The 21,846-nt window shown below is 40.5% G+C and overlaps 1 protein-coding gene across 5 annotated transcripts in view; it reads right to left on the bottom strand.

Moving 5' to 3' along the window:
- The window catches only part of LRRC38 (leucine rich repeat containing 38), a 47,899-nt gene extending 27,254 nt beyond the window's left edge, over window positions 1-20,645 (bottom strand). For 2 of the 5 annotated variants that reach the window (XR_003399870.1, XR_003399868.1), the window contains exons 1-3: window positions 19,850-20,645; window positions 6,439-6,844; window positions 2,408-2,559 (exon numbers count right to left, since the gene is read on the bottom strand). Coding sequence is in view for 1 of the 5 variants with exons in the window: in XM_026862812.1 (XP_026718613.1) it covers window positions 6,591-6,844; window positions 19,850-20,600 (1,005 nt within the window). In the remaining 4 variants the exon portion in view is untranslated. The other 3 variants (XR_003399869.1, XR_003399871.1, XM_026862812.1) reach the window with 3 other exon arrangements.
- Between the last annotated feature and the right edge of the window lie 1,201 nt (window positions 20,646-21,846).

The raw sequence follows: 21,846 nt of genomic DNA, 5'->3' as shown, positions 1-21,846 counted from the left end.
GGGATTTTTGGTTTTGTTGGGTTTTTTTTGTCTTTAATTAATACAATCACAAGGCAACTGAATTATTCTGAACGAAGCAAGGATCTGCATAGTGGATGAGCAGTGAAATGCAGATGTTTCAGGTTATTAGTTAGGACACTGCAGCTCTAAACCTGTAACTACTGCTAATTTATAGCCAGTATTTCACACTTCCCTGCCCGTATACAGGCTTTAACATCACCATGTTAAAATTAAGGTAAGTACTTAACAAAGTAATTCACTCAGAAATAACCTATGAAACTACCGGTCAATTTAATTATGCTTGTGTTTCCTTTTTATGATATTTACAACACATCTGTCTCATCTCTCTGGTTAGCCTCGTATATTTAAAACCTTCAAACGCCGTATTTACAGGGAATTTTTTGGAGTTCAGTGAAATGTTTTCCCATCTTCAAGTATACAGTCCATATTGTTAATAAGAGCGTCTCTACACATTTGCCCAACTGACCAAAACAACCTTAAGGGATTTGTTCTGGTTATTTTCTCCTGTGACCCAAATTCACATCTGAAGCCAGATCTTCAAAGGATAAAGAGTAATACTTTAACCCACTGCAGACTGCAAACCTAATCTACTCTTGAGAGAGCCACAGTTTCTCAATTCGAGAAAAACTGATGGGCAAATATGTTCACAGTCATTTCGTTCCCTGTTAAATACCGTGAAGACCAAACATTATTCCTATTGCAAAATCTTTCAACGCTTGCCCTAATTAAAAAGCAAAACCCACACACACTGCCACCAAGCTATGCCTTGCAATGTCAGTTAGCCGGACTGTGTCACATTTAGATTTTAAGGAAAGGTCACAAAGCTGGCTTTCCTGCTCAGCTCTCTTTTCGCTCATTCTTCCAGCTAAGGGGAGTGTCTAAGGTGGTGTACACCGCCTGCATCTTGTACCTTGCCCAGCTATTGCTAGGCAGCATGACCAGGTGAAAGAAAAGGAAGAGTCAAAGTCTTATCGCTTGTGTTCCAGTGATGTCAGCTTGGAAGAATGACCTCTCATACTGAAAACTGCAGCTGAAGCCTCTCTGCTAGCGCCGTGGTCTGGAGGGGTGCTTTTGACTTTCACAGTTCAGAGTTGATAAGAGATTTTTGTACCCGCTACTAAGTGACATTATCACATTTCAGATTCAAATTGAAGCTTTTAAATAGGCAAATGGCGCTTTGGTGGGGGGCAGTAAACTTTAGGAATTCAACTCACATCAATTTCTGCTTACAACAGATTATACTACTTCATACCAGGGTGTGAACTCACTAACCTTTAGACCTCCCCACTGCTAAGAGAAACCGGTGAAAAAGCAGCTGAAATCAAACCAATATTGCTTTGAAGCAAACTTGACTCTACTGAAAAACTCTGGGCCAAGCTGTTTCACTCCTTATTTGCTGCTCACCTCCCTGAAAACTTTTCACTTCCCACAAAACTAACAGTAGAAGCCTGCTCTGAAGTGTTTACTCGTGTTTTTTGACAACTCCCAAAAAAGCACATTATGTGATGCTAACCCAATGTTACACAATTTCACACGGCTTCATGGAGCTCTGGGTGGGGTGTGAGAACTGATGGGAACCGGAGACGCGCTTCATAATTCAGGCATTCTGCTTTGTAACAGAAGGTCTCCTGTTGCTCTCTGTCAGCTTAAAATTGAATAGTTTTTTTCCTGCTCACTTTTTACAATCATAGCTGGATGGTTGTTTGGCATAAACAAACCTGAGTTTTCCTAGTCTGCTGGTTGGATATATTGCTGCTGGTGATTTGTATTGCTGTACCATGTAGCGAGAGAACCAAACCAGGATTCTGTTGTTCTACAGTCCAGACAGGACGATAGAGAAAGCAAGACAAAATGGGGAAGGTGACAGCAAGGTGAGAGTGGGAATCTGATTAGAAAACCAAGTGGTTTTGTTACAAAGCATCAGCTACCGTTAGATGATGTATTTGAGGTTCTTTCCACGCTATTTTCTACAATTCTATGCTAAGGTTGCATTGCTCCAATGTTAACAGAGAGGATATGAATGAAGTAAATGTGGCTCATGCATATTACAGGCTGCTTGGCACTCAGAGTCCATGGCAGAGCTTACTCTCCAAGAAATTTAATGTCTGAATGTATTTGGTTTCTTTTTGGGAGGAGTATTCAAGGATTCAGTATTTCGACATCACCTCCACCACAAAAAATCACGGTGACTTGCCTCCACAGTAATGCAGCTCAGGTCCACTGGAGGTCGGTAAAACAGGTCACACCACAGATGAAAAAATTGTTCTCAGAGAGGAATGGTCCGGTTCGGAAGCTATCACACCCCTGCCCCTTTATTTTGGGGGACATGAGCTGATCTTAGAAATGTGCCAGCTAGCAGACCTGGAAACTGAAGTAATTTACTCACGTAGTAGGTAGGCAGCAGATGATCAGTAAAAGGTGCTGCATGGAGTTGCTCCCGTGGGTTTGACAGCCAGCACAGAGGAACCTCCGCTAAGGATGAGGGACTCTCTCAGGCTCAGCATCCCCACCAGGCTTCAGCTGTTCCACTGAGGCTGTCTACAGGGGTGATAGTTACAGCAAGCTCTAGTAGTGTTATACACACACCTCCTCCCTACCGCACAAGTGTGCACACCCTGTCCACAGATATAGGTGACTGCACACAGTTCTTCCCACAGCTGGAAGACAAGACCATTTTTGGTCACCTCTAAGTATGCTAGGGTACATTTTAGGCTGCCAGTGTACAATTGCTCATTCTCTACTATATATCTGCGCTAGGCAAGCAGTATGCTCCTCTCCATGAGCTTCCAGAACCATCCCTTCAAGGTACTTTCCCAACGCATTTTTATGTTATTCTAAAAAATGATCCATTAATATTCACATCCGAGTAAGAATCACAGCAGGACTGAGGCTGCCTCAAAAAGATGCTGGCTGACTGCGGATGAAATGTTAGGCTTGAACAGTCACTTCAGGTGATCTTTATTTTAATATTCTGTGGATTAGATTTTTTTTTTTTTAAACCAATGCACACACTTCTAAAAAGTCAGATTCTCTCTCAATTACATCACGCAGATTTGCTTTCTTGCACATTTTTTGGATCCTCACACATACCAAGATCCAGCATTTCATCAAGGAGACATGTCTGCAGGCAACGTGACAGCTGCTTCCTGGCTCTTTGAGCCAGCAACATTTTATTTGGGTCACGCATAGTATATCTCCTTCCCCTTGAAGCAGGTAAAATGTCTGCTCATTTCTGACAGTGAGAGATACCACCACTAAAGTAAAGTCCTTTTAGAAGGAAAACTGTAAGTGAGGGCAAACTTTCTAGTGCACAGATATGCCACAGATATCCTGAGCTAGCAACGTGCTGCACGGGTTGCTAAATTCAGCTCTTCTCTTTGGCACCACTGTAACGTCACCAATCTTAATGAGGGTTACCTCAGTCTGAGAAGGGAGTGCATACGCACTAGACCCCACCCACAGAAGCATGGCAACACTTCCCAGGTCCACAAAGCTGGAGGTGGGATTACCTCCACGGTGCTACCTTTGTGGAGATAAAACTGCAATAATAATCCAGTTTTGGAGGGGATCGTTATGGTGATCACTAGTCCTGGCAATATTCCTGCAGAAAAATGTTTCGCTCGGAAGATTACATAAAATAAGAGAAAGCCCGTAAGAACTAAATCCAAGTTCTGTCTCATATACTAGCAGTTAGAATTATGCAAAATCAATATTAATAGTAGTTAACTGCTGCAAAGAGTAAACACTACTAACTGGATGAGTTCAATACTTATGCAACATACATTACTTAGTAGGGGAAAATATTATTGAAGTTTTTTTATCTGGAAAATAACCCATACATTGTGATGTGATGTGATGTGATGGAGTATCCAGAATGGCAGCTTCATAAATAAAAGCTTTACTAAGCCTTGCTCTTCAGCTTGCACTGGATTATGTGGGTGTCAGCTTGGTCTGTTCCTTGCTGTTCTGAGGGGTGCTAAATTCCAAATATAATCAGTGCTTTCAGGGCTTTATATTGGGATGAACAAAAAAACTACGCACTATAAACCAATCTAGATCTTCCTTTTGAGGCACCATGGTAGGATGAACCTGCAAGTAAGAGCAGAACCCGGTCAAAATAGTTGAGTTTGAGACAGGACCTCTGCAAACTCACTGAGCCTTAGAGGCTAACGAAACAAAACCATAAATTTGTTACCAAAGGAATGTTGAAACATTCACTGATGTCTCACTGCAAAGTTTGGTGTGATAAATCATTTTGCTAACTGGTTTTGAGTCCATAATAAAACTTGCAGAGAAAAAAGCGTGACCCAGTTTCTTGTTCCATGACTGAGCAATTTGCACAGCTCTAAATATAAAACTGTTGATAACGTACCCGTATTTGTTGCAAAGGGAGCGTTCTTCATGAACCGCACCAGGCAACAAGTTGCGTGTTTCCAACCATACTGTAAAACCCCGCTTATAAATGACAAGAGAAGCAGGCACGGATTTTTCTCCTTTTTTCATACCCCCATACAAATAAACATGAAGGCCCATGTTGAAATTATAAATATATTCGTGTTATTTATAATCATGGCACTACACAGTGAAAATCATGTCATTTCATTTTTCTTGAAAGAATTAGAATAGAATAAGACAGTATTGATACAGAATATCCTCTCACTGTCCTACTTAACTCTGTTTCAGTGTGTTTTCAGAAATAATAACCTTAACAATGGTAGCATTAAGTCGCATCGAATAAGCTGTAGAGCCAACAGAAATAAACACTCTTGTCTGGTTTTGACCTCAGAGTGGTGCAAACTCTGTTGGCAGATGGAGTAACGCCACTGGCGTCAGTGAAGTCATACTGATGGCAGATCTGATTAGACCTACTGCATAACATCTGCTTCAGCCTAACGTATATAATCATTACACACAGCCCCAGCATAGCGCCCCCCACTGCGTACCTCAAAGCACTTGAAAAAGAGAAATAGTTATGATGATCTTCATTTTCTAGGTAGTGAAACTGAGGCGCAGGCAGACAGTGCTTTGTGGAAGGTCTCCCAGGTGATCACCGCTCGAGTGTCCAGCCCTAACCTCGTGCCTGCCCGTGGGACCGGATTACCCTGTGGCACACAGTGGGATTCACTCCTGTCTGCCTGAACAATTAGCACAACAGACACAAGAGATTTGGAACTAACTGCCCATAAAAGACCATTCGTATTAACTGAGCAAGGCAATATTTTAACCAAAGAGTGTTTTTAAAGAAATAATAGCAATTACAGTAGTTAAATAGATGCTACTTTTTATCAGATCTAATTCAGATCTAATCTATCAGATCTAATTCTTCTATAATACCATACAGTCCTTAGATTTTTTTATTATTACGTTACTCATTACTTTGAGCCCTCACAGCTACTCTAGGTAACACTTTAAATACACAGAGCTTTAAAAAAATATTTCCATTACAAATATTTTAAAAATATACTTATCCTAAAAAGCTGTCCAGCACTATTCCAAAAATCTCTTGTAATAAATGTCTTTTTTAACGTTAACAAAAATATCTACCGTTATATAGAAGAGCTCAAGTTTTGACCAATCTATAATACAGTCAGAAACATCTTGGGCCAGATTCCACTCTTGTTTATACAGTTGCCAATTTGGATCATGGTGTTGGTTTCAGTTGTGTTCTCTAGTATAATCAGGAGCAGAATATAGCCCTTCGTGTTTTAAAATAACTAAATGGACTGGATACTGCAACAGTTACTTGTGCCTAGCATTACAGGGAAGGGAAATCCTTTACTTTACCGCATCTAAAAATGCCAAAGAATGTTATATTTAGTATTTGTGCCGTGACCAAAGAGGTGCCAGGCAGCTGCAGTGGATGACTCAGATTTAGAATCGTATTCGCTTATAGAAAAAAATTTTTTTGGCTGAATGATGCCTGCAACTGCTGTCATTAAATGGAGAATGAGTTTCTAGAGAACGCTTGCAGAAAGAAAATGCCAACCTTCCTATAATTCTTTCTACAATTCTAGGAATAATTTTAATTACATTTTGTTACTTAGAAAGTCGTGCAAGTTTAACAGAATCTCCCACTACTTAGATCTAGGAAGGAGACCATTTTAAATTGCTTCTGTATTTTCCAGCTGAAATACCTCCATCTAGCCAGTCCTTTTCAAAGTGCATTTAGAACAAGCTATTAAGCACTTACAGGAATCTGCATCTCATCGGAAGGACAATCTGGAAGCTGTGTGTTAGTGGAACTTTTTTTTTTTTTTTTTTTTTTTTTTTTTTTTTGGTCTTTCCACCTTTTTCCTCCAATCTTCAAATTTAAATGCAGTGTTTGATTAAGGATCCTAGAAATGAACCCGGTCTCATTGCATCAGGTAACATATGTAAGCAAAGCTAACAGTCTCAGATGCAAACTACAATTCCTACCTGTGACCGTCATGAGATTAGAAGGGATCCTTACACACTGTGATTTCATTTAATTCATGCTTAAAGCTTTTACTCTACTTGTTTTCTTCCTAGACTTTGGCTGATGATCTAATAACTTATAAACCAAGGAAACTTAAGCATATAGACTAAGTTCAGTCCTCACTGTCGTCTTCATCATCATCGTCATCTTTACTGGGAGCACATCTTTGGAAGCAGTGTACTAGAGTTGCTAAGAAGAAGCTTGATAGAATAGCAGCAATGGAGACTGCGACTCCAGAGAAGATGATGATAAAAAGGTCCGTCAATGACAAACTAAATTTGCATTCACTAAAGCTGACCTCAGATAATTCATTCAGAAAGATTCTTCTATTTTCTACAGGCAGGGAACACTGGATTTCATGGAGACCTGCAAAGAAGAGGAAAGGGAAACAAATCAGCGGAATATTGATGAATCCTTCTGTTGTTCCAGTCAGAGATTGAATGGCTGAAGAAAAGCTTTCGGGTTAATTTTAGGTTTATGAATTTGCACAAAATTCAGGAAAAATTGCAACAAAATCTGTCACTATCCAAAAACCATTACATAACCCCCTTGAGTGGCTCCTGGAAATTAAGTCATTTCACGTTCAGTCTTGCAGGAGGGTCAGGTATGACCTAGGGCCATGACTTTTAGAAGAATTTAAAAAACTGAATGTTGAACCCTGGATGCATCTATATCTGGAGACCTGGAAGCACTTCCCAGCCACTCTATCTGAACATGAATTCTGACTCCAAAACAGCGTTAACACGGATACTGCAGTTCCTGCCACACCTTGGTGCCTTCTACACTATGTTTTTCCATGTAGTTGCAAAACTACAGTTCTCTTTTTCTTCTGGTCAAAACACAACCTTTGGGTTAACGGGTGCTTGTTTGTCTATGACCCGCTTTCACCTCTGCTCTCTGGCTGTCATAAGGACATGCAGACCCGCGGATATTCCTCCATGCATTGTTGAAGAATGCCTAGAGCTGGGTTTTTCATTATGAAAGAAAAAAAAATCTTAATTTAAAAACCAATGAGAATATAGTTTGACACTAGATAGTAAAAGCATACAGTTCACCGCATCTGCCCAACTCCCTCTTTATTCACTACAGGGGAAAATCAGGAGAGTATATTAACAGGGCTAGAATGGAACAAATTACAAAGTGAATTAGTCTGTATGGCTGTTGGCAAGATAGCTTTTATCTTGCTATTAAGGATACAAATGTAAAGGGGACATACAAGAATTGTGTATGAATGACACAAGAACAGCTGCTGGCTTACTTGATAGACTTTCACTCTGTGTCTGCTGCTGCTGATGGAATGGACTCCCAGTTTTTGACTCTGCATTGCTGTGGGCACACAGTGCATAGGGTGCTTCCATGCCACAGCTCTACCATATAATTGTTATATATAAATATGGAGTGTGTGATGATAAGATTTCATCTGCTTGTGCGAATCTCACTTTTCTTGTGGCTGAATAGTTATGGCGTATGATGTTTCACTATTAAACCCAGGCTCCTAGGTTGAATGATGCAAAGCCAACTGCTTATCTGGGTCCAGCCCAGCTGTTACGTTGATTTGAGAGGGAGTTTTCACCAAGTCTGCATGGATCCAATTATCACCCTGACTGACTTGACCTTGTAATGATGATTGTACTAAATTTTGACCCCTAGAAGCCATCCTGTGTCTGTCACATTTGCCTACAGTTCTGTTGCCCTCTCTCTTTCGCATGCTCCTCTCACTGACAACGTAATAGAAGCTACCACCAGAACAGGACAACAGTCAGCATGCCCAAGGCGGAATGGTTTCCTCTAGGCAAACTGCCACCTGAATACATGCTGCATTTTTCCTCTGAGCCTGGAGTGCACGAGCGATGTATACCAGATGGTGAGGCAACTTGCTCTGCAGATCTTCGAATCTTCCTGTTTATGGAACTGGCCTGGAAGGTAAAGGAGCCACACGGTTTCAAGCATCCTCTGAGACTTTTGAAAATCTGAAGCCTGCAGTATTCATATATATCATGTCTTGCCTACAAGCTGACATACTGGAACCCGTGAGTGTGCCTGTGACTGCATGGGTGGCTAGAGGAAGTACAAACCATTGCCCTCTATAGCTTGTGACAGAGCTCTTGGTACAAACCCTCCTACTGAAAGAAGTGAGAGTTGTTCACCGAGTCCATATCTTCTTTTCATGAAGACTTGGGAACAGCAACTCTAGTAGTTAATGGGACTGACAAGCAAAAGCGGACACAAATAGGTAGCATTCCCTATTCAAAACCATGAGAAATAAGGCAGGAGTGAGAAGGCATAGGCTGGAATTCCAAGACCACTGTCTTTTTAATCAGATTTTTAAAAGCTAACAGATTTCAATAAATCAACATGATGTTGACAGGAATGAAAGCAGTTACTGCTGTTGTGGAGGAACAGCGAGAAAATTAACATAACAGCTAATTCATTTGAAGAGGAAGTTCCTTGCTAATAAGAAAAGTTCATTGCAGTATTTGGCAGAAAATCCTGGCCCGAGTAAATACACCACCTAAACAAATTGCATTTCAGTCATAGCAAGCACAAGAAAAAGAAGTTTCTATGCAACTGGGTTTCTGTAAAACAAACCACTATAATAGCTGTAGAGACCTCATGAGAACTGCTGTTTTCACAGCAGCTGAGCCCTGCTCACAGCATGTCTAGAGGAAGAATGCACAGGTAACCACAAACAACTCTACATTTTCTATTTCTGACCAACTGCCAAAGAAATTCTCCGGTGTCCTCACCTGCCAGCTTTAAAAATTACCTCTGTGCTGGAGGACTGATGAGCTGGAGTATCAGGTCTAAGCTTCCATAAAGAAGGAAGTAGAAAAAAGGTATATTAACGAGAAAGAGACAGAGAAAAAAAAAATCCGGAAGAAAACTATTGTTCTAAGCAGTTCTACATATGGCAGTCCTTGCCTCTAGAAATAACTCAACACGGTAGTATTTGCCCAGGATCCCAGGGTGGAAAAATAAGAGCCACTTATATCATTACCATTGCCAACAGCAGTTCTGCCATGGATCAAGACTGACCCTGTAGACTGTGAGCTCTATCCCCATTTCCCAGATGCTTTCACCTAACATCACAGCACAGAATACAAATAGAAAAGGAGCCGCAACATACCAACTCACTTAGAGGGTATCTCTTGTTCTGAGGATCTGCACTGTAATGATTTTGAGTCTGATTATACAGCGATGAGAAATCAAAAAGCTCCTCTCCATGTAGCCATGGGTACTGGAATCTAGGTCATGTTCTCAAACCAAATAGACTAGATGGGAGTTTTTGACTTGCTTTATACTGTGACACTGCAATGTGCTAGCTTAGCCTCAGGTTTTTGCAGAATTATTAGTCATTAACAGATGCCAACAGGCAGAATACAGCATCATAAACCAGGGGCCAGCACAGAGGCCTTGCTAGCTCCCAGCTTTAGTTTCAGCCACCCTGTGTATGCACCATCTTTTCAACAAGACAGGAACGAACCAACCTCTCCCATCCACACGCACGGCAGCCTGCTCAAATTGTTCAGAAAGCAACCTGGGAGGACTGCAGAGCTCAGTGGCCGAAGGAGAGGGGAACATGTATTAGTGCTTTCTGTTCAGGGAATGCTTTTCTTTTGAGGTGTCGTGACAGTATTGCAAAACCTAATACAGTTAACAGAAGCTTTTTTTTTGACTCCGAAGAGAATTTGGAACAGACTGTTCATTTGTAACAGTGGTAAGACCAGCAGCTCTATCTCTGGTGGCACATGGAGTTTCTGCTCCCAAAGCTAATGCAGTGGTTATTGCACCAGGGCTTCTAACTGCTTACCTGAAAACATCATCATCTGAAGGCACATGCATGTCTGCTGAAGATGACATAGAAACAATACCATGGCATCTGCTTCCCTCCGTAGCAATATGTTACTTTCTTTACATTATTTAAAAGCAGGTTGTCTTGCCGTGAGAATCCAGCGTGTGTGGAGAACTGATGTTCAGTGCTCCACCTGTCCCAGCACATTCATGCCTAGCAGTAGACCCAATTTTGTCCTTTGCTGGGGTAAAAAGTAATCCCAGGCCATCATACACCCTCTGCATGAACAACAAACAAAGGGATGGCTTCTTTAAAGTGATCGGTATTATTATAATTATAAGGTGTGGGGTTTTTTCCTCTGGGTGATTCCCAGGAGTTGCATATAGACTGGCTCAATCAAATTACCTGTCGTTCCTCACCAAAACTTCCAGAGGACAGGAGAGTGTCATTTAACTGTAGTGCTTTACTTGAACCACTTGAAGGGGATTATTTTTTATAAGTTTTTTTTTGTTTTGTTAGTGAGGTTTTTTGTTGGTTTTGTTTTTAATCTGTAGAACCTGTTCAATTCATTCTTTCAAAAAAATCAGCCAGGCTTCTGGTAAAGGGTATCTCAAGTTTGATATTTAGTGCCCAGCTGCAGCAAGAAAACCTTTGATGATAGTTATATATATCTCATTGCTCCCACAACATGTTCAAAGAGTTGCTTGTTCATACCAAACAAATTTGTAAATGAAATAACAAGTGTGAGCATGTTATAAATATGTAGCTTATGTTATTTTGGTCAGGGCCACCACATTATCTGTAATCAGACCAGCTGTCCCAAGGACAATGTAACTTACTGCTATGTCATCTGAAGCAACAGATGCACTATACTGGCAAGCTGTAATGTGTTGTTTGCTTTTAAAAGGGAATGCTTTGAAGTCCCAGTCAAGGGGCAGGTGCTAGGTTCTATATAGGCTTGTCTCCTAACACTGAAAAAATAAAATAAGATGAAAATACGCATCTGTACCCTGAGGAATAGAACATCTAAGTAACATGGGAAATGTGAAAATGCTGGAATTCTTGAACCATAATGTTAAAAGGAGAGGCATGTTTTAAAAAGAAAAAAAAAAAAAAGATACATGTGCTTATAAGAAGTGATGCAGGAGGATTCCAGGTCATTATTTCAATGAAATTCCCTAATAGGGAATATGACAATATGACTTTGAGATGCCTTACCATTACAGGATTATAAATCCACTGAAGTCTAGATCTCCAACCTTGGCAATAAATCGTAGGTGATTAAGCTACAGCTAGATCCTAATACACATTTGCATTTGTTTCTGTAAAGGACTATGCACAGGCCTACTTGCCTTGCAGAGTCAGAGGCTGAAATATTTCCCCCGTAAAACTGAAGTTCCCAAGAAATGGATGCAGACTGAAAGCAGTCTTTATACAAATAATTAGTAATTCCCTTGTAAATTAATGAAAACACTGACAACGCTGTAATGCCCCAAGTTATAACTGTACTGATCTTCCCACCTCAAAACCCCACAACCCCCCAGATATCAAGTTTCATTAACATCCTGCTGGTACCTTGTAGCTGTAATTCAACCACGTTTCTCACAGGTACTGTTTGACCAGGAACTTTCAAACGGGACGTTGGCTGGACCACCGAGGGCATTGAAACCACCCGCTCTTGGAGCTGACACGGGATTTCCCTGGATACGCCGACTGACGATGGATTGCGTTGTGAGTTTTGTTTTATATTCCTCCAGCTCAAGACAAGCAGCGAGAGGTAGCGCTTATTCCAGGTCTACTTGACTATTTGGGAGGATGCCTTGCGTATTTCCATCTTTGTTTATTTCTAATACATATGCTAATTATATCTTTTATTGGAGAACTTCTGAAATTCATTATTAATTCAACATTATGGTCTGTCTGCTAACCCTCAGAGCAAAATTTCCCAGCCATAATTTTGGATGCTGAGTTAAAAAAAAAAAAAAAAAAAAAAAAAAAAAAAAAAAATTTCTTTATCAAGTTCACAGAAAACAGGTATCAAGAGAAATGTACAATAGTATGAGAGAATGAAAATGCCCACTCATACATACACTGGTATGTATGGGAAATACATCCAGAAAAATATCTGAAGCCATAAACATTTAAGTGATCTTCATGCACATGTGGTCATTACTATCTATAATACAAATGTAAGAGCACTATAATACACCATTTCAATTTATTTTTATTTTTGTAAAGTAAAATTGGTATTTGCCCTTTTGGGTGGAATCTAGCTGTTCTCGTGTTGCTGACCGTAGTTGACAGACTTGAAATGTTTAAATGTGGCATTTTATTTCTTGTATGGTATTTTGCCTCCAGCTATAGTTCTCTTTAGTCTACTTAAACACTGTCACTAATGTATTAGATGTATTAATAAGAAGTGAGAGAGGCATTGCCTCTGAAGAGATATGAAATTCCATTGGAAATAGCCTCAAGCTAACAGAACAGTAAGGCCTAAAAAAACCCTGAAGCCTAGACTTACGTTCCTCAACTTTTTATGGCCAAGTGCCCTAGAGTCTCAAAGATCAACATTGGAGGGCACTTAACAGTTTGTCCCAATGCCTAAATATAAAGCTTAACATTAAGGGTGCACATCTGCAAATGCTGTCCTCACATCTTCAAATCCGTGAAAGATGGAAGTACTCCAAAAAACCTTAAGATGGAAGAAACAGAGTGGCATTCAGATCATTTTACTGAAAATGTCTAGGATATCAAATGATGTATTTTATATATATAGAAACAGATTTGATGCGCTTGTTAGGGAATCTAATTTCTGTTAGGAGTTCCTGCTTAAGCAGAATAAAAGCTGCTGAATGTGTGAAATGTCTTAAGGCTTTTAATTCCTTTCCAAAAAAACGGATATTATGTTCTGTACTAGTGATGTGCTAGCATGTGCGTGATACTCGGGGAAGAACTGAATGGCTGTAATGGACAGAACAGCTTGTCCTTTTTAGCTGATGCTTGCTCTGGTTCTATATTCGTACACAAAGTTAAGGCGGTCTTCTCTACATAGCAGATGAATAAATAAGTACTGAGAAAGAAAGACAAATCAAGAGGACTTCCAAAATGCTCAGCTTTTTCACTTGCTTTAAGTTAGGTGAGAAGTTCAAATGAAACCTGTGCTCTCAGGTAATTACAGTGCCTTGTTTTGAAGACAATGTTTAACATTTTCAGCGAGCACAAGGCTACTATAAAGGCCTGAACTAATGAAGTAAGATGTTATTTTATTTACAGAATAAGTTTAGTAATAGGTCTTACATTGGAATGGGATTATAGGAGCCCAAGAAGGAAGAGAAGATCACCTCATGGCACGTTCTTTCTAAACAGGCTTACAGAAAACATTCCACTCTTCTCACTGATTCACTTCTGAATCTCATAACTGCTTTCCTTTAGTACTGAATTCAGACTGAGGTCCCCGTTCCAGAAGGCTGCTTACAGTCTGTCACCTGCTTTGTTTTTTATCTACCTCCCCTCAGTGCCATCCTTCTCTCCTCCTGCATAGCCAGTCTTTACCTGGAAAGATGCCACCAGAATTTACCTAGCTACAGAAGTCTTGAAAGTAGTTAAACAGCAGCGGTATCAGTACTGGCACTAAACCCCCCTTTGAGTATGTAGTCTTGTAAACACAACTTTCCAAAGTGGAGCAACATTTCATCAAATGAAGAGAAAACCATGGTCCTAGCCTCAGCCTTTGTACTGGGACATGGGATTTCCTGCCACTAATGAACTTTTTTTCAGTAAAGTTCATGATTACCTTAGTTTAGGATACAGTTCTGCAAGTGGACGCAGTTCTGTCTTCTTCAGGCTTCTTCTACCAGTTCTGCTTCTAGTGGTGTGAACGGAAACGTTAGCATTCAGAGGATGGTGTGCTGACGCTGCCAGCTAACCCCTCCTGTCACGGGGAAGTCTAACACGGGGCACCAATCCTCACTTAGGCTTGTGCTACTTTAATTTCAAAAGTCCAGAACATCTTTCCTTTATATATCACACAGGCAGCACAAATCTCTTTGGAATTCTGTCACTGGCCAATTCTGGAGAAATTTTTCAAGTCTTTCTGGAAATATCAGTGTACATAGGCTACTCATAAAAATGCTCAGTCTAAACCTTCTCATCAAATTGCTAAATGTCTTTCTATTATTATTTTAAGAGAGAGCAGTAAAATTTTTAATTCTTGCAATGGACAGTGGGGAACTTAAACCGAGTATGTATTAAACACAAAAGAGAGTGGTGAGAAAACACCACTGCATCTGGCACGAAAAACACCGACTATTTCTTGCAATCCCTGAAACTCTACACAACTTCCCCAAAAGGTTTTTCCAAAGATACTGAGAAGAAAAAAAGTAAAAAGCAAAATGAGGGCAAGATGACAGAAAGGAGACACTACAGTCACATGCCAAGGAATACTTGAACTCTAATTAAAAGTAATGTTAAAAATGCATTAGTCATTAGCAAACAAGGTCACAGGCACAGCTGCCCAAAGCATGGTCACAGAAAGTAAAAAATCAGCAACAGAGATCTCAACAAAGCACTCCAACTGCAGACTACTTGTGTTTCTTTTTGTTACATGCATTTTATCTGAATCCAATCCCTTCATCGAGATGAAATCCTCAGAGGGGTTCAAGAAATGTCTTTTGCAATCCTACACACTACTTCTGTACAGCACCTTTTATCACTAATTTATTCCTTCAAAGCCATTTGTATTTAAACTCTGAAATGGAACCGTTTATAAACCTTCGTTCTGTAGGTCAAGTGCACCAGAGACAGCCTTTTGCTGGATGATCCCTCAGTTTCAAACAGTATTACTAAAAAAGTAGGTGAAGAGATGAGGCAAGAAAGGAAAAGTGCATTTTTAGCCAAGATAACATGTGATACAGAACAAGCTCTGAAAGCAGAAGAAAACCCTTCCAAATATGAGAAATTACTGAGTGCATTTTTGTAGGATTTCCAGCTCCCATTGAAGCAGAAAATGCAAAAAATCTCAAAGATGATTCTCCTGATCTCAAAAAAAAAGAATGTAAAATTTCTGGAAACTTCACTAAATTCAAAATTTTGAAACATTATGCCCCCAAATTATTTAAGTCAACCTATAACCATCCTTCCATTTATTCAGTACCTCTCTTGATTTTATTTATATTTTTCTTAATTTCTTCTGCCAGAGTCCAAGCAAACTCTCTTTCATCTCTTCTGCTTTCTCCAGTTCTCACTTTAGGAGAACTTCACAACTTGTCAATCACTTTTTGTAAAATTGAAGAAGATGGATCAAATATAGGCAAGCAGAAGTTAGAACATAATAGCCTACACCTCAGATATGCTGCTTCCTTGCGTTCTTTGAATAACACATTTAAGACCAACTTAGACCTTTGTTCTTTCAAGGTATTTTTTGTTCTGAGAGTTTGCATGTCCCCCATGGAGTAAAACCTTCCATGAAAGTTTTTACACCTATCCTAGAAGGGACAGAGATCTTACAACAACTTTTCTATTTCCAAAAAAAATTACCCAATATTCTTAATCTCCATGCTCCTCCTAATGGGAAGCCTTTAGTATGAATCCCTGGTCACCATGCTGCCATTCAGGCTTAACAAATGCCTATAAAATCAAACATCCTTCTACAGAAAGTATTTATAAGTTTGTAAGTTAACCATTTTGACACATAGTGCACACTCGGCCTTCTCTAGGAAAAAAAGCAACTGTTATATATTCTCCACTTAGCACCGTTTCATTGACCCTCAGTTGCCTTGTCTATTTTGTACTGTACACACTAATTTGTTTTTAATCAATTAATAACCAAATCAGAGGAAAAAAAAAATGTGGTTTGCTTTTGGAATATGATGAAAAGGCTGGGTTTAATATCTTTTTTATGAGTAAAAAAAAATGTTTGCTGTTTTAAAGCGCTGAGTTTAATTGCAAAAACTTTTAGCGCAGTTTCTTCAGCAAGTCCGCCTGCAAATCTGGCATGCGAGAGTATTCGCTTACTGCCAATTAAGCCTTTATTTAGAAATTTAGGTTAGATGAAGAAACGCTGGGATCTGTGAAGTGATTCAAATCCCAGCTGTTTGTGTGGAGTGACAAGTTAGATGTGCAAAGGCAGCTCAGCTGGGAAGAGGCGTTCCAGTCAGCTAGTCAGGCAGGTCAGCCTAAGTTATAACTTTACAAGCTATTTCTGGTAGCGTGCCAGAAAGAAAATGGACCTGGCTTTGGCAAAACTAATGAGTTGAAGTATGGCTTTTGTTCAGATCACCGAGTTCTCCAGAGGTCTTAATTACAGAGGTAGAGAGCTTCAGGATCCGTTATTGAGATTTCACTTCACACGGTCAAAGCTCCAACTTTCAAACCAACATGGTATTTCTTTCACAAAAAAATAAGGATAGCTTTAACTAACGTGCCATTTTACTGCAGTGCTAAATTTAAAAGGTGGAGCAGTGGCTGAGCTTAGTAAATAGTTCACAGTTTGAGTGATTTCTCTCAGACATGCAGACAGGGCACATTAAACTATTTTAAGTGTCACTCAAAGTGAGGAATAAAAACGAATGCCCAGAACCTAAATCTCTCTGGCAATGCATTCTCCCACCCATTTATCTCCTGCTTGTTGCTACGAGTTCTGAATCCTGAGGGGCTGCTCTGATACAGAGACTCGAAATGGCAGCCCTGGATCCCAGTTCATTCACAGATGGTTGGAGCGTGCTTCTTTTTCGCTTTGGCACATCATTTCTTGTCTAACCCATCCTGAAGCATCCGAAGCCAGGATAAGAAACATAACAGTGTACAGAGCCTTTCGTTTCCTTGCAGTGCTTTGCACTTTTCATGAAAGGACTGGGAATCACTGGTGCAAGTTTACTGTCATTCACCTTTCCACACTTTCCCTTCTCAGTAAATCCAGGTTATGAAGTCTGCCATTTAAAGGCTGGGGAACTTCAGTCTGTCACAGAACCATTCTGTACTGCTAATCACAGTTTATTCTTAACGAAAACCAAAAGAAGAAAACACCAGCCAACTCCTTTTTCCTCCCTGCCGTTTCCCATTCGCATAGGCCATGCAATGCAAATGCCTGAGCTACTGCAGAATTATAAATGAAAATCAGGCAGCCAAGATAAATAAGATCTTTTCTTAGGCCCTGAAAATATATCCCTATCTCTTTCTTTTGCTGTATTTCCAGACATAATGCCTGCTGCCCTACTTATCTTGATGTGTTTGCTGCAAGAATACTTCTGTCGCCAGCCTTACAGCAGTATCACAAGGATGCCAGGGAGTCTAAATGCTGAATCTTTCAGCGAGTTGCTCTTCCCACTCCTCCCAGGAAAGGATGAGCGAATGTGGCTTTAGACAAGTGTAACCAGACAAGTAATGCTAATGTGATTAGTTCCTAATGGGTATAATGTTGCAACATCATTAAAAACTGAAAACTGGATATAAAATGCAATCAAATCGTAATTCTAAGAATTAGTTTTACACTGACTTCCCAAAAGTTGTTTTGAAAGGCATTCAGTTGTGGCTGTTTGGTTTTAAAATGTCATTGAGACAGTCTTTCCTTTCTGGGTTTAGTTTAGCCCTCACCTTTGTGAACAATGTTTTGCTAGTTTGCTAAAGGACAGTCAGTATTTTGGGGGCAGCAGCTTCACAACAAGGAAAACACTGACTCTGCACACTTTCCTGCGCACACGCACTAGATCTCCCCGATATGACTGTCTGCAAAGATACCAAGGGACTTACTCCTGGGAACAAATGCAAATCATTTGCTTAGGCCACGCTGGGAGCACAGCTCTGACAAAACCAACCATTTGAACATCTTCTCCTTCCCTCCTTGTCTTCCCAAATCAAATCTAACTGAAAGTTTGGAAGATCCGGATGAGCTAGTAATTTTTTAGCTCTCTGGCTGAAACACAACTGTGGATGAGAGAAAGAGCTATGAGAAAGCATGCCTAAGCTTGCAAGACACTGGGGAACACTGGCAATGCTATGGGAAATTTCGCTCAGTCACCTGAGATTTCCAGACATAAGTTCAGATGCACTTTAACACAATGACACAGCGGAAGAAAAAAGAGAGATGGGCTGGGACAGACTCGCAAACTGAACAGACTTGGTCTGTGTACAGGGGAAGGAGCTAGAAATTCATTAAAAGAGATGGAAAACAAACTGATATTTAGCATGAGAGACAGGCAAAATCCTTGGTTCAAACAGACCAAACTTTAGCTTAAGCATGAGGGAAGGAGGGAGAAAAAGCTCAGGTTTAGTTTGGAAAGAATCAAGATGAAAGTTTCACTGAGGCAGACAGGAAAAAACCCAACACTTCTTCCTCAGATGACTTCTTCCTTAAAACAGCTGCTTTACAGCTAAGAATATCTAGGGCAACCTAGATTAGTATATTAAAAAAATACTGCCCAAGGTCACGAGCATAACAAGAACCTGAATAACTGACTACAGACCCTGATGATCAAGAAAGGAGAGAAAAGACCTCTGAAATTTGTGGGTTTTATCCCTTTTTGTCTGAATTCAAAGAAACAGCTGCCTGACCTCAACCCATTCTCCCAAGCTCTTCTCCACCAGCCTTTTATCTCTCACCACCTTCTGCACAGCCACAGCCTCTCGGGCACAGCCCAGACAGAGTGATTTCACATCAGGTAATACCTGTATACCCTCTGTAGCCCTTACAAAGTTTTTATGATCCAAGCAGTTTGCCTTCTGTGAGCAGCTGGGCAGCTCAGTGGCCCGAGTTTATGCCCTAGTGCTTGTCGGGAGGCATGAACTGTGAGATGATCTCCTGCTAAAGCTGGATTAACAGAGGCTTTGGGGTCGGGTGGGAAATGTGGAGCAAGAGTCTGGATTCCCTATACATGACAGTCTTAATACTTTTTTTTTTTTTTTTTCCCCCTTCATGTTTTTCTGAAAATTACTGGCCCAAATACCAGAATTATATACACCCTGCATTTTGGGGTGTTCTCGAGCCATTTCAATTTATTCTTAGTATTGGAAGCAGTGCTATTTTAACAAAAAGAGACAAACTCAAGCTACTGAAGAAAGTTTCAAACACAGAGTATGACAATAAAATACTTCCAGTAAAGGGCTGACAATCACAGTTGCATAAAATGGGGATTTAACTCCTCTGTAGCAGCTTTATAGCTGATCAGTAAAATGAGAGAAAAATCAGTTTTCCTAAGGAGCTGGCACAGAATATTTAGCTGCTCAAAGGGCTTATTGTAGAAAATATATTTACCAGAGAGAAAATGAAGTCTGGAAGAGAACCAGCTATGGGCTGAATGAATTTGAAAAGGCTCTTTCACTGCCTATGTAAGCTTAGGCTATAAATCAAAATTATTAGGGCTTAATTTTTAAATTTTATTCTTAACTTGGAAGAGGACCTGATGCTAAAAAGAAGCCAACATCATTTTAATGGACTCATTTGTTGAAAGCATGCAATTACAGTTTGACCAAACTGCAGCTTGGGTCACTGCAGGCAGCACACAGACAACTTGACCAAGAACCGTTCTTCCCTCCAAGACACACAGACAGAGAAACATACTGCACTGAAAGCCACCGAGCTTTACCTTTCTGGAGCTTGGATGCATTGTCCTGTATCCAGCTGAAAAGATTGGCAAAGTCACAGTCACAGACCCAAGGGTTGCCCTCTAAGCGTATAGTCCGCAGGGAGGGAAGCGCTTCTAGGGCTGCCACATTTAGGCTTTGTAAGTTATTGTCATTCAATTCTAACACTTGGAGCTGTTCCAGGTTCTCAAAAGCAGCCTCATGCACATCCACCAGGTTATTGTTTCCAAGGCTCAATTTTATCAGTTTTTCTGCTGATTTGAATATCCCAGCATCAAGCTGTGTTAAATTATTGTAGCTTAAGTCTAAATACACCAGTTTGGTAGAACTGCTAAAAGTGCCCTCTTCTAAAGAGGTGAGGGAGTTATTCCTGAAGTCCAAATAGACTAGATCTCCGTAAAATATAAAGAAATCAGCTGGTATCGCCTGAATGTTGTTATCAGCTATAAGAAGTTTCCGTACATCCAATGGAAATGGATTAGGAACACTTGGGAGTCCTTGATCCCGGCAATCTATGGTGTGGTAGTCCATACAGCTACAGACAGCAGGGCAAAAATGACCCACGGGTAAGAAAAGCAGGCAGACAAAGACAGAAAAAGGCAGGAGGCAGAAAGGAAAGCATGGCAACATCGTCAAGGATCTGAAAGCTGTGATGAGCACCACTTCTAAGAGAAAGACATTTTGCTCAGCTGAGCAGCAGTGGCTGGTACTTGTGTGTGTGTGTGTGATTGTATCCAGGAGATCACATATCATCACAGATCCGATAGCAGCAGTCTTGGGAGGGGGGAGGGAGAGTGACTGAAGGAAAGAGGGAGGGAGGCAAATGTGAGGATTTACACTGACAGAATATTATAATGCTGTACAGTGGAAGGGAAAGCGATGATTGGGTAAACGGAGCATCTTTCAAAGGACTCCCTTGCTTTTGTGAGCTAAAAAAAGCCGAGAGCCTGTTTGCATATTTGCTGTATATTCCAGCAAACGGGAAATCACACCTGATCCTGTGACTCTGACAGCAATAGCTTATGCTTAAAAAGCCCTTCAGATAATAAAACCGGATGAAATCACTCATTTTGTTTCTGCTTGAGCCTACATCAAGGTGACCAATACCCTACAGAAATGGAAGGAGGGTCAGGGAGGTTTCTTGGTTTGACTGCTAAGGACTGTTTTCCCTTTCATTTGTTAAACAGGGAGCGAAGAGCAGCAAGAGGGGGGAGCCCAAAGACAAGGAACGCTGACTTGTGCTGTTTCTGAATGCCTTCTCAGCTTTTAGAGCAAGCATATTAACATTATTTAAATAGGATTCATTATCTTTCAACCAAAAGTATAACCCAAGGTAGCAACAAGGAATACTGTCTCAAAAGTGAGGGGGTTTCCCCCTCCTGTTTTAATGACCAAACCAGCTACTCTCTCATACAGCACCAGTAATGCCTGTTGGGCCATATAAAAGTGCAAATTGTGGATCAAATCTTCAGTTAGTTAAGACTGCACAGATTTTCCTCATTTTCAGGGTGTTGAAATATTTGACAATCAATCTGCCTGTCTCCCATGGGACAGCAGAGATGATTTCGCAACAAGGCATCTTGTGTTTTCCTGACATCCCCAAATCCACACCCAGAAAGGCAAGGCCCCTGCCAGCTACAAGCTTAGTTTTTAACTCTATCCCTCCCTCTTCGTGCACGTTGTGTAAGCAAACACAAACGGGACTCTAGTGCTTGGGGCACACCTATACACTATGAGGAAAGACTCCTCTAAAGAGACAAACTGTATTTGGGTGCATTATGTCTTGAAGATTAGAGCACAAACACCTCTGGAAAGCTCATTTCTAGGTCAAAAAGAGGCCAGTAATCTCTATTTAAAGTCATATTTCATAACTGAATTCAGAGCATCTTTCATCCAGGACAGGGTACAAAAATTTCCTTCAAAACCAGTCTACCCTCCCAAGATACCTGCACTTAATACTGTTTGTGTTATTTGAGTTTATCAACCGCTTCATTAAGCA

The sequence above is a fragment of the Athene cunicularia genome (genome assembly GCF_003259725.1).
Source record: "Athene cunicularia isolate RWA chromosome 21 unlocalized genomic scaffold, athCun1 chr21_part1, whole genome shotgun sequence".
Taxonomy (NCBI): Eukaryota; Metazoa; Chordata; class Aves; order Strigiformes; family Strigidae; genus Athene; species Athene cunicularia.
Note: the sequence above shows the minus strand (reverse complement) of the source record. Positions and strands in the feature narration are given on the sequence as shown.